This window comes from Carcharodon carcharias, chromosome 1 (genome assembly GCF_017639515.1).
Source record: "Carcharodon carcharias isolate sCarCar2 chromosome 1, sCarCar2.pri, whole genome shotgun sequence".
Classification (NCBI taxonomy): Eukaryota; Metazoa; Chordata; class Chondrichthyes; order Lamniformes; family Lamnidae; genus Carcharodon; species Carcharodon carcharias.
The window spans coordinates 37,585,799-37,598,594 of NC_054467.1; the positions used below are offsets into that span (position 1 = coordinate 37,585,799).

At 40.0% G+C, this 12,796-nt stretch overlaps 1 protein-coding gene across 1 annotated transcript in view; it reads right to left on the bottom strand.

Moving 5' to 3' along the window:
* LOC121292460 (protocadherin Fat 4) overlaps window positions 1-12,796 on the bottom strand; it is a 410,751-nt gene that overhangs the window by 171,916 nt on the left and 226,039 nt on the right. The window contains exon 6 of the mRNA XM_041214468.1: window positions 4,070-4,992. Within this exon, the coding sequence (XP_041070402.1) occupies window positions 4,070-4,992 (923 nt within the window). The remainder of the gene's footprint in view (window positions 1-4,069; window positions 4,993-12,796) is intronic.

Consider the following 12,796-nt stretch of genomic DNA (forward strand, 5'->3'; position numbering starts at 1 on the left):
TGACAGTTTCACATGAGGGGGCACGTCATAAAAATTTTCACGCCACTTTATTAAACTTTTTGAACTTAAAACCCATCTCCCTGAGAGGTGCCTCAGGGTGATTTCTGCGCGCTTTCACGTGCATGCACGAAAGAACGCACTCCCGACTCAGGCAACCCCCACCCCGCCCGTACAGGGAGCGCACAGTACTTCCGGGGTGCATCACACAGTATTCCAGATGTGGTCTCACCGAAATGCTGTACAATTGCAGCGAGGCTTCTTTATTCTTGCACTCAATCTCCTCGCAATAAAGGACAATATGCCATTTTCCTTCCTAATTGCTTGCTGAACCTGCATGCTGACTTTCTGCGTTCAATGTACAAGCTTATCCAAGCCTCTTTGAACATCAACCTTTACAAGTTTTTCATCTTTTAAAAATTCTTCTCCTTTTCTAACAAATAAAGTGAATAACTTCACACTTCCTCACATTATACTCCATCTGCCAACTTGTTGCCCACTCACATAACTTCTTTATATCTCTTTGCAGCTTCTCTGTGTCCTCCCCACAACTTACCTTTTCATCCAGCTTTGTATTATCAGAAAACTTAGATACATTATTGTCTATTTCTTCATCTAAGTCAGTAATATAGATTGTAAATACTTAAGGCCCCAGCACTGATCCTTCCAGCGGTCCACTAGTCACAGCTTGCTAAATTGAAAATGAATGACCTGCTTGTGGCCACTCTCTGCTTCCTGTCCATTAACCAATCCTCTATCCATGCTAATTTATCACCCCATTCTGTGAGCCATTATTTTGCGTACTAACCTTTATGTGGCACCTTATCAAACATCTCTTGGGAATTCAGGTACACTACATCTACTGCTTCCCCTTTAGGCAATTAGAGAAGAGCATCACAGCATCTAGGGTTTATGACTCCTCAATTATGAACAGAGCCTATAGAAGTTATTTTTATTCTCATTTTAAAAAATGGGGAAGTCATCATCTACCATCATAATCTATAACATTATGGCCAGAATTTTCACATCGGCGTGCGGGGACAGGCCTGGCACGCTGACGCGTAAAATGACGCACGCTGACATCGGGCATGCATCCCAACGTAAACGTGCGTCATTCAGATCTTTCGTTCGGTGGGCACACACTGGAGGCGGCTGCACGCCCGCGGAACTGTCGAAGGCCTGCTAAAAACCAGCTGAAGTCATTATCAATGCTGCCCGTCTAACCTTAATGTTGGCGGGCAGGCAAAGATCCCAAGCGGCCTTCGCATTTTTCAGGAAACTTCATTCACGGGCAGGACGAGGTTCCCTGAAGTTTTTATTAATTAAATATTTTTTGCTCAATTCATAAACATGTCCCAGCTCAGGTGACACTGTCACATGAGGGGGCATGAGTAAATCATTTTTAAATTTCTTTATTAAAAATTCTTAATATGTACTTAATCTCCCTGAGGCAGCTCTGTGCCTCAGGGAGATTTCTGCGCTCTTTCGCACGCATACGTGAATGTGCACAGGCTCCAACTCTCCCTCTTCCCCCTGCCCACACAGGTGATGCTGAGCACTGCCGGTCTTGCGTCATGCTGGGCAGGCCTTAATTGGCCCGCACACGTAAAATGGCGGCGCACAGCCAATCGCAGGCAGAGATCGGCTCCATGCCTGCCTGCGCCCGCTCCTGGGCAGCCTGCCCGACATGGGGAAAATTCTCCCTTATGATGCGAATTAATTACGAAAGATAATTTGTCCCAAGTTTAACTAGAAGAAATACAGGATAGGGGTAATTTTCACTTTGTTTGCGGGCAGAAAACTGTTGTTAGCAGCTGGCCTTATTCCATTGCTATTGGAAGTGAAAGTTATGTGGCTAATTCACTACTGGAGGGTTGTGAGCAGCGTTGGTATCAAAATCAAATAAACTGAGGGAGTATTAAAATGAATAATACTTGAAATGGAAGTGTGAACTTCAATCACATGCAGCTTCCTTCAGACTCAGGTGATGCCTGGAGCCTGTGTCTGTTCAGGAACAACACAGCATAAGGAGGGGGGTGGTGGGGGTGGGGAAGGGGAGGGTAGTGCAAGCGGGGCAAATGTGAACTTCGTGCATGAGTGCGAGTGCATAATCTCCCTGAGGCACAGAGCTGCCCCAGGGAGATGAAGAGTTAATATTAAAAAAAAATAAAGAAAATAAAAATGTCAGGAAACATGTCCCCTCACATGAGCAGGGGACATGTTATTAATTAGGTTTTAAAATTTTTATTGTATTTTTATTTGCTTTAGGAAATCTCATCCTGCCTGTGGATGAGGTTTCCTAAAAAGTGCAAAGGCCGCTTGGCCTTTTCGTCTGTCCGCCAACCATAAGGTTGTACGGGGAGCAAAAAATTCAATTCAATTGATCATTTATTGGCTTTAACAGGCCTTTTAATTGTCAGTGGGCATGCTGCTGACTCTGGTGCATGCCCGCCGAATAAAATATCACGCTCTCCAGCTGTCGACGTAGATTATTTTATGCTTGGGCGGGTCGGGCATGCGCCCGCTCCCAAGCTAAAAATTTTGCTCTAAATGTCTGAGCACATTTGGTGATTGTTGGCAGGATATGCATCCTCAAAGTGAACCCCACAGCCAAGATTCATGTTGTCCTTACCTACAACTTACATAGCTTCCCAGGAAGCTTTCCAGGAACGGGAATCCTGTTCATTATTTTTCTCCAAAATGAAATGCCACTGGGGCACAGAAAAGATTCACAAGGATGATTCCAGGGATCAGGAACCTCAGTTACACACACAGATTGGAGAAGTTGGGATTGTTCTCATTCAAGAAGATAAGGTTGAGAGGAAATTTGATAGAGGTATTGAAAATCGTGAGGGGTCTGTGCAGAGTAGATAGGGAGAAGCCATTCCCATTGGTGAAAGGATTGAGAACAAGAGGGCACAGATTTAAGGTAACTGGCAAAAGCAGCAATGGTGACTTGAAGAGCAACTCTTTGCACACAGTGAGTGGCTGGGATCTGGAATGCACTGCCTGAGAGTGTGGTAGAGGCAAGTTCAATTGAGGCATTCAAGAAGGAATTGGACTGTTATCTGAAAAGGAAGAATGTGCAGCATTATGGGGTGAATGCAGGGGAGTGGCAATAGGTAAACTGCTCCTATGGAGAGCCAGTGCAGATAAGACATGCAAATAGCCTCCTTCTGTGCTGTAACATCTCTGTGATTTCTGTCAGCCTATCATTAAACTTAAAGTTATTTACCCAACAAAGGAATAGATATGGTTACTATTTTACACAGATATATTAATTGTCTCTGCACAGTCCATTTTTTAACTAATACGGCATTGTGACATTTGCTGCCCATAAGACTTTGCAGACACCAAGTTGTTTTGGACAAAAATAGAGGTGAAGAAAGATAATGCAGGACCATTACCCATTTAATGAGTGACATGCATTTTTATGGGAGGTCACTGTATGGGGTTGGAAATTCATTTAAACAATATGGAAGAGACATTGCAACCACTTATATATTGTTTTCCTGTTGCAACCTGAAACTTCCAGCTTAATCATCTTAATGTAAACTGTAGTGTGTTCCATTGCAATTTTACGGTCTCTGTTAATTTTTCAAGGCACATTTCTGCTCCATTCTGTGAACAAGTCTACTCATCCCAGGTATTGTTAGGTTGTTGGGACTGCTGATGAGCTTATAAAAATGGCTTAATGAAGCAAAAAGCCTTTTCTCATTCCATTCTTTCTTATGTTTGTAGAAGACATCTTGCAAACATTTCTTATTTTTGTGGCATGAAAACAGTTTACTCCCTGACTAAATTTTATAGTAATCAAGCTAGTTTTAACACTTACTGTAAAATTCTGGTATGTGTGCCACATTCCATGCACTTTTAAAGTTATTTTAATAAAAACATATGCCTTGTATACCAATATGATTTACTGCATTTTTAGTATTAGGAAAAACATAAAAATAGGGACTGATTAACACATGGGTGCAACATATCCACCAGATTTAATTATAATACTGATCTTACAGTTAAGTAGAAGAATTATTATTGCAGATTAAAATAAACGCTTTATACTACCAACCTGCAAGATGGACATTGGTAGATTCTGTGCATTTTCCTGCACGTGCACAGTGTAGGGCGATAGTTCAAAGATTGGTAGAAAGTCATTCATGTCTGTGAGATTAATGCTTATTTCTGCAGTTGCAGTCTGTGGGCTGCTTCCACGATCAGTTGCTTGGACAATCAGAGAATACGATGATCTCGTTTCACGATCAAGTTGCTTGGCTACTGATACTATACCAGTAACAGAGTCAATTCGAAAATCATTGTTCAGATTGCCATGGGCGATGTGATAGCGGATCTGACCATTAGCTCCTTCATCTAAATCAGTTGCAGCAACTTGGATGAGATCAACGCCACTAAGTGTATTTTCACTAATCTCAACTTCATAGAGAACTTGTTGAAAAACGGGAGTGTTATCATTCACATCAAGCACGATCACAGTAACATCCATTGTTGATGAGAGTGGAGGTTCACCCTTGTCTGTAGCAATCACAGTCAACGTATAATTTGAGACCTCTTCCCTGTCAAGTTCACCAGTTAGTCGTAACTCCCCATCTATTGTCCCAATGCTGAACTTGTTTCCTGAGTGGCTTAGTAGTGTGTACTCAACATAGCTGTTTGGTCCACTGTCAGGATCAGTAGCTTGGGCTTTATAGGCGACTGTGTTCATTGGAGAGTTTTCCTGCATGTAGGCTATCTTGGATGAAATAAACCTCGGTGGGCAGTCATTGACATCCAGCAGAATAACAGAGACTTGAGCTGTGCTTGTAAGCCTACTCGCTGGGAGAAGAGATAAATCGTGAGCCCGTATCAGCAGGTTGTAGAATGATTGGCTTTCCCGATCCAACTGTTGCTTAACACTCAGAATGCCATTATTATCTATATCAAAATGTTGCTGTGAATCTCCAGAGGCAATGTTGTACGCCAACTGGGAATTGGGTCCTGGAAACAAAAGGCCAGAAAATATAATGAACACACTATACTAAGAAACTGAAGTATAGACTGTAGTCCACTTTAAATCAAATGAGATTACACTGGTGGAATAAAACAAGTAAAATAACATCTGGGTTCTGATACAGGGTTACACCTAAATTGTCTTTTGTTTTGTTTCAGATGCTGACTGTCCTTCTGCATATTTTCAATGTGTTCTTTTAAATTGAAAAAAATGAAAAGCATCCATTTATATAGTACTTTATCAAGTCTCTCAGAAACACCTTCACAAATAATTAATGCTTTGAAATGCAGTAACTCTTGAATTGTATGTAAACAACTAGTGACTGGCAACATTTAATTTTTGTTTTTAAATCTCTTTCTTTCCTCGGAAGATCTATCTCCAGTGAATGTGTCTATACTTTAACTCTACTTAATAACTGAACCACTGCAACATATAATTTTGTATGAAAAGTTCAGAATGTTTTTCATTAAAACAATTATAGGGCAAGAAATATTTTGTAATTCTACCTCCAAGTGGCTGGCTATGATGACATTATATAGGACCTTTTTTGATTGACCCTTTAGTGATGAAAATACTTTGTAAAATCATCTATTGTTGCCCATGAAAAAACATATACTTGTTTGTAATTAGCTCATGTATTACATAGTGCTTCTGTAAGTTCAAATCCACCATGTACATTTGTAACTAAAGAAAAAATGCTATAACATGCCATCTGATCTGCACCAAACTGTACTAGGAGCCCAGCAACAGATTTTGACTTCCAAAACTCTGGAATTCCATCCCTAAACCTCTTTCTCTCTTTTTATTAGACCCTCCTTGAAACCTGTCTCTTTGACCTAAGCTTTCAGTCAGCCATCCTAACACCACTTCTTTGGCTTGATGTTAATTTTTGTCTGAATACATGCGCACAGAGCCTCTTGGAACCTTTGCCTATGCTAGTGTGCTGTGTAATGTTCTGAGATATAAATCGGGAAATTATCTAGATATCAGAGTCTGCATCAAATTCCTTTGTCCACTATTTTAATGGAAAGAGGAATTTGATTTGGATGCATCAAAGATGCCAACATCACTCAGAATAAATGTCTAGGCTTTAATGATTAAATCACCAAATGACATTACACCACCAATATTAGACCACCAGCACGACAACAAATTAATTGTAATTAGGGCAAGTGATTTGTTGCAGCAAATGGTTTATAACTACTTAATTTCACTCTTAAACTGCCATGGGCACTGCTTCCAAGTCATTTTATGTAAACTTGTGATACTCGCAGTAAATTGTGGTACTCGTTATAGGTGTAGAAATCCTTGGGTTTTGTCATGGGATGTGATGTTACGTCATCCCTCATCAAATCAGTTGCATGAATTCTAACATGAATAGGCTGTTACTTGTACCATTTTCTCGGTGCCTAATTGGAACAGAAAACGTTACTTTCCTTTGTAATATCAGAATGGTAGTTACATTGAAGAAGAACACTTCTGATTTTTAATGCAAGCCAAAGGTACGTAATTTCTAATATGGCCATTATACTGTGTGCACTACCAAACTGCGGAATCATTAATGCCATGTTTAGAGTTATTATGAAATGTGCCTGAACTCAAGAACTTGGCTAAACTTGTACACCTAACAGAATCGAACATACGCCAAACTGACTATAACAAGCACAGGAACCAAATCATATACTTAACTGGTGTGTACTTAAAATACTGGAACACTATGGTCTTAAATTCTCCATCACCCAGATTTATTATAAAAGCAAAGACTACAACATTGTGAGAGGGCAAGTGGTTGCACCACATTAAATAATACATGACTTGTCGTATACATAGTACACACTGTAAGTCTAGGAAATTAATGCTGGTATACCAAAGCCTACAACCAGCAGAAAAATCCAGCTTTTCTTCAAAAGTCAGATTGTAATTGAATACTTTCTTTCTTCTCACCTTTCCATTAAACAGCAACCCCCCAGAAAGAAACACTTTAGAAATGTTACCCATCAGAATCTATTTGAACACTGCAAGTGAACTTGCTTCATTATGCAGCTGCCCTAAATGATTAAGGAATAATTAATACTCTCACCAATACTGTACAACATCATATTCCTACTAAAGTCCTGGATCTAATCCTTGAATCTAATCACCAACGCTGAACAATCAGACAAGGCAACATGAAAAAAGAAAAGCCAACGTAACAATCTTCTGATGAAGTAAACAAACTGAGATCAGATTTGGACCACATAAACACATTCTGTGAAAGGAAAGATAAGGCATCCCCAGAGGAATCTCAGTTATCTTCTTCTTGCTTTTTGCTCCAGTAGTTGGCTGAGTAGTAAAATAGCATAAAACTACCTTCCAAAGTTTGGCTGACCTTTCCCTGCCCTTCTTTCTTCTATGTGTTGCAACTCTATTAAAATACAAGTGCTTTCGCATTAATGGTTACAACTAGGAATTTAGGTTGCTCATTTTTGGCTTTGACTGTTACATATCTTCCTTGAGTGGGCTTCAGCATGTCCAAATTCTACGATACCAACATAAAAGCAGATTGCATATGATATACAAAGAACCTCCCCACTCTGAGATGTACTCATCTCAGTATACAGCTCTTTACTGAGCAGCCTTGGAAAGTCCAGAATTGATTCCACAGGGAGGTTGTAAATCTGAATCTCAGGCTTGAATGACAATAGGACTCATCCACTCCTGTCAAGTGTGTTTTTTCAGCAGTTGTACCACATGTGTAATCTGAGATCCAGCACATTATTTACAGTTGTTTATTTTGTAACCAGAAGTAATGCTCATGTTCTTGGGGCTATTTAGGGTCATGACTGCCACCAAAATGTTTTATTGCAAAATTCAATATTTACTTTACTTCTGTACCACAGAACCACATGGCAAAAAAATGAACTGCAGTGTAAATTGGTGAGGTATGGAAGTTAATTTATTGAAGTATATTGGAAGATTCAACAGCTTTCAATGCCCTCAGTTGAGTTATTTTCCTGTAACTAGCCATGATGCATCTCTGTGATACACAGGTCAAAATTGCAGCATTGCAATGGAGGTGAAACAGCTGGTGTTTTAATTACTTTATATTTGTGCAATTTTTGAAGTTATCCATATTCATTAGTTCCCTGAACTCCAAGGCCTTTCTCTGCTGAGAGAGAAGGCATGTGGTGTGTTCCCAGGCCTTTCCTCGACATTTCCTTTCTTGGTTGGTTGTTAAGAGGCACAAAGTATCCATGAAGCTTGACCACCCAGCCTGATTTTCCCTCTCCACTACAGCAAGGTGCCGCGCTTTCATTTCCCATAGGAACTGCATCCTCCCACTCTTTGGTACAGAGTATTAATGCCCCAGTAATAGGGGTTCCTAAGTTTATAACTTTGAAGACCAAATTCCCTTATTCTAACAAACACTGATAACAGCCACTACCATTTTCACTTACACAGTTGTATTAAATCTCAGACTTCAGTTTTCGATTACAGAACACTCCCCTCATGCCCAGACAAAATCTGACCACAAAATATGAATTTATCCAAATATTTATCCCTACTGTATAACCTTCTCTTGTATACAGGAAACTGAGGTCCATCAGTAAAACTGAGAGGTCTTTTCAATGTTAGCACTTGTGCTTGGTGAAAGTAAACCGGGATTGCGCCACAATTACAGATAAGACGAGAAAACACTTCCTGCTGTAAGCCTTTCCGCCATGATTTTGGCTACTGCTGATTTTCAGGAGTTTATAATTTTAATGATTATCCCTAAAAATGAAAAAAAAACTAAAGAAGTATTTTAATTCAAGCTTTACACAAAAAATATAGTCACTTATGTTATAGTTACCGGTGTTGGTAATGTTACAAAGCAAAAAAGAAACAACATTTTATAAGAGAAAGAGAGCTTTTCTTTCTAGCCATGATTGCAAATACTTACACAATGCTACAAATTTCAACACTTCTTAAATATATTTCTTCAATGGTAATTCAGATCAAATGAACTATGTGGAGTGAATTAGATGGAAGCAAATCACGTTAGTGAGGGGTGATCTTCATCTCACTATTACCCCACCTTCAGTGGGAATGGAATGGTTATTAGACAAAAACGTAAATAAAATTTTATTGCCATCACATTGTCCAAGCAAATTTTAAATGGTCTAAACTAGGCAGAAGTCTTATTAAAATATTTATATTGGAAGAGATTATCCTCTACCTGCCTGAAGTCTACTCAAAACGAAAAAAATCGACATCTTTTGATTTTTCTTTTCACTTTTCTACATTCTGTTGTCTATTTGCCTCTTCACCCACCACTAGCTGCAGACACAAACACTTTTCCAACTGGAAACAGCAATTTACATGCACATAATGCAGTTTACTTTTTGTATTCTCTGCTCGCTATGTTCTCTTTTACACTGCTGGACAAAATTCAATTTAGGTGACAATTTTGCTGAACATCTCGACAAGCATAATTCTGAACTCTGTGGCTCACGACTTTAGTTCTCTCTCTCATTCCCACAATCATCTTGCTCTCCAGCATTCCTTCAAAACCAATGCAAGCTTTAGAAGCTGTATCTCATTTTCTTCCTGACCAGATTGCAGTCCTGTAGGCTGTACAGAAACTTTAGAATTTAAGACATTACTTGTCTTGCCATTTTTACATCTCTCACTTCATTGGAATTAAAAACAATTGGAGAGATTAAGGTGGTTTCTCCCCATGCCGCTGATGGCAAACATAAATGACAGCCCCTGCAGCAGCCAGTTACTATGAACTCCTTCAGGCTGAAGACACAGTGGGGTCAAATTTGACTTGGTGCAATCTTGTAAAACAGGTGATAGCCTGTTTTACATCTGTCACTTCATTGGAATTAAAAACAATGGGAGAGATGTAAAACAGGCTGCAGATTCTTTATCACCCATTTTATATTGCACACACAATAATAGCTTGCATATATAGAGTGATTTTGATGCAGCAAAACATCTTAAGGTACTTGACAAAGTCAAAATTACCTTCAGTGCTTATCAAAAACTGCATATGTACAGTTATTTTCCTATTACTGCTGACGTTTGAGTTTCCCCATGGTTAAGTGAGATCAATTTGGAGAAAACCGAGTTGGAACATATTGTGGAACTACATCAAGTAGAAAGTGCAATATAAATATGGTATTAGATTCTCAGTATTAGCATTGCTCGAGGCAATGGTGCAAATGTGGTATTTTGTTGCCAAGAGATAAGTGGGCGGAAAATCAAAGGCTCGCTCCAATGGCAGATCAGGCACTGATTTACACTAGTATCTAAAGAAGATTCTAAGTCAGAATAAGGGGGCTAAGCTTTCACACATTGGCAGAAGGGACAAATATTACCTAGAGATAAAAATAAAAAACTGCAGATGCTGGAAATCCAAAACAAAAACAGAATTACCTGGAAAAACTCAGCAGGTCTGGCAGCATTGGCGGAGAAGAAAAGAGTTGACTTTTCGAGTCCTCATGACCCTTCAACAGAACTAGGTGAATCCAAGGAAGGGGTGAAATATAAGCTGGTTTAAGGTGTGTGTGTGTGTGGGGTGGGGGGGGGGGGTGGAGAGAGAAGTGGAGGGGGGTAGTGTGGTTGTAGGGACAAACAAGCAGTGATAGAAGCAGATCATCAAAAGATGTCACAGACAACAGAACAAAAGAACACATAGGTGTTGAAGTTGGTGATATATATCTAAACGAATGCGCTAATTAAGAATGGATGGTAGGGCACTCAAGGTATAGCTCTAGTGGGGGTGGGGGGAGCATAAAAGATTTTAAGATATTTAAAAATAATGGAAATAGGTGGGAAAAGAAAAATCTATATAATTTATTGGAAAAAACAAAAGGAAGGGGGAAGAAACAGAAAGGGGGTGGGGATGGAAGAGGGAGTTCAGGACCTAATGTTGTTGAATTCAATATTCAGTCCGGAAGGCTGTAAAGTGCCTAGTCGGAAGATGAGGTGTTGTTCCTCCAGTTTGCGTTGGGCTTCACTGGAACAATGCAGCAAGCCAAGGACAGACATGTGGGCAAGAGAGCAGGGTGGAGTGTTAAAATGGCAAGCGACAGGGAGGTTTGGGTCATTCTTGCGGACAGACCGCAGGTGATCTGCAAAGCGGTCGCCCAGTTTACGTTTGGTCTCTCCAATGTAGAGGAGACCACATTGGGAGCAACGAATGCAGTAGACTAAGTTGGGGGAAATGCAAGTGAAATGCTGCTTCATTTGAAAGGAGTGTTTGGGCCCTTGGACGGTGAGGAGAGAGGAAGTGAAGGGGCAGGTGTTACATCTTTTGCATGGGCATGGGGTGGTGCCATAGGTAGGGGTTGAGGAGTAGGGGGTGATGGAGGAGTGGACCAGGGTGCCCCTACGGAATGCCGACGGGGGGGGTGAAGGGAAGATGTGTTTGGTGGTGGCATCATGCTGGAATTGGCGGAAATGGCGGAGGATGATCCTTTGACTGTGGAGGCTGGTGGGGTGATAAGTGAGGACAAGGGGGACCCTATCACGTTTCTGGGAGGGAAGAGAAGGCATGAGGGAGGATGCGTGGGAGATGGGCCGGACACGGTACAAACATTACCTAGTTTGCTTTGGAATTGCATCCATTCCTGATTTACCTCAGTACACAACTGGCCGTGTAAACGTAACAATTTTATGAGCATTATAATGATGAAAGTCAACACAAGAATTATTTTAAATGCGTACTTTGTGGGTTACAGTGCCCTTTGCCAATCGATCATTGTTTCTTATCTTAAGTCAAATGCTGCATTTAACACGGACTAATTAGCCTAACTGGGTCATTAGATTTGAATGTGCTAACCAATTTTTTCCAGTTGGAGTTCCAATTTCCACAAATAAACAGCAGCCTATCAGTGACCTTTCCCAGATTGTTATCTTTCGACTGTCACACATAAATCACAACAGAGCCGGTTTCAAGCGTAGCTATGTTTAAGATGCAAGAAGGGCAGGAGAAACAATAATGCTTTTACAGCCAGTACAATAGCTCAATATAAACAAATAACTGGCAATAGCTGCAAGTATTGGCAGAAATTGGGATGTATTGGGATGCTAGCAGGTGAATGCACAGCCATGCACTGGTATTAAAAATTAAAATATATAATTGAATATATTATTTTCTTCAAGTTATGCTGATTTAATAACAGTATAATGGGTTTTGAAGAAAATTTTAATTTGTTTCATTATTCAGATGCATGATTCCACATCCTGATATTTTCAAAGACAAGGAAAAGAAATATACTTCGGAGATGTACAAAATCAATATTCAACAATACTAATCTGATGAGGGGCTCAAGCTGCCATTATTTTCATTGGCAGATTTAAAAATGCAGGACTTAAGAAAGTGTTTTTATGTGTGGAAAGTTAAATAGGAAGAAAATACCAGAGATTTTTACTTGGCTAATTCAGGAACAATTTGGACTATGCAGTGAGAATTAGTGACCGGTAATCAGGTTAACAGTGATAGGCATTCAACAATACTTCAAATGATAATATGGTATGGTGAACCCCATTAATAATGTAGCCCTTACTATAATGGTGCAATACACTACAACTGATCCAACCTGCATTGTTTGTGGTTCCCTCACAGATAGGAAAACCATATAAAATATTTACATTTGCATGATCATGACTGGAACAACACAGCTACAACAACAAGTGCTTAAGCCAGGCGCCTTATGTTTAACTAGAAACACGAGAGCACTTCCAGCTGCCCCTCAACATCTGTGTCAAACCAAACATTCCTCAAGGAATGCCAAGAGCAACAGTAACTGACACTGTTTC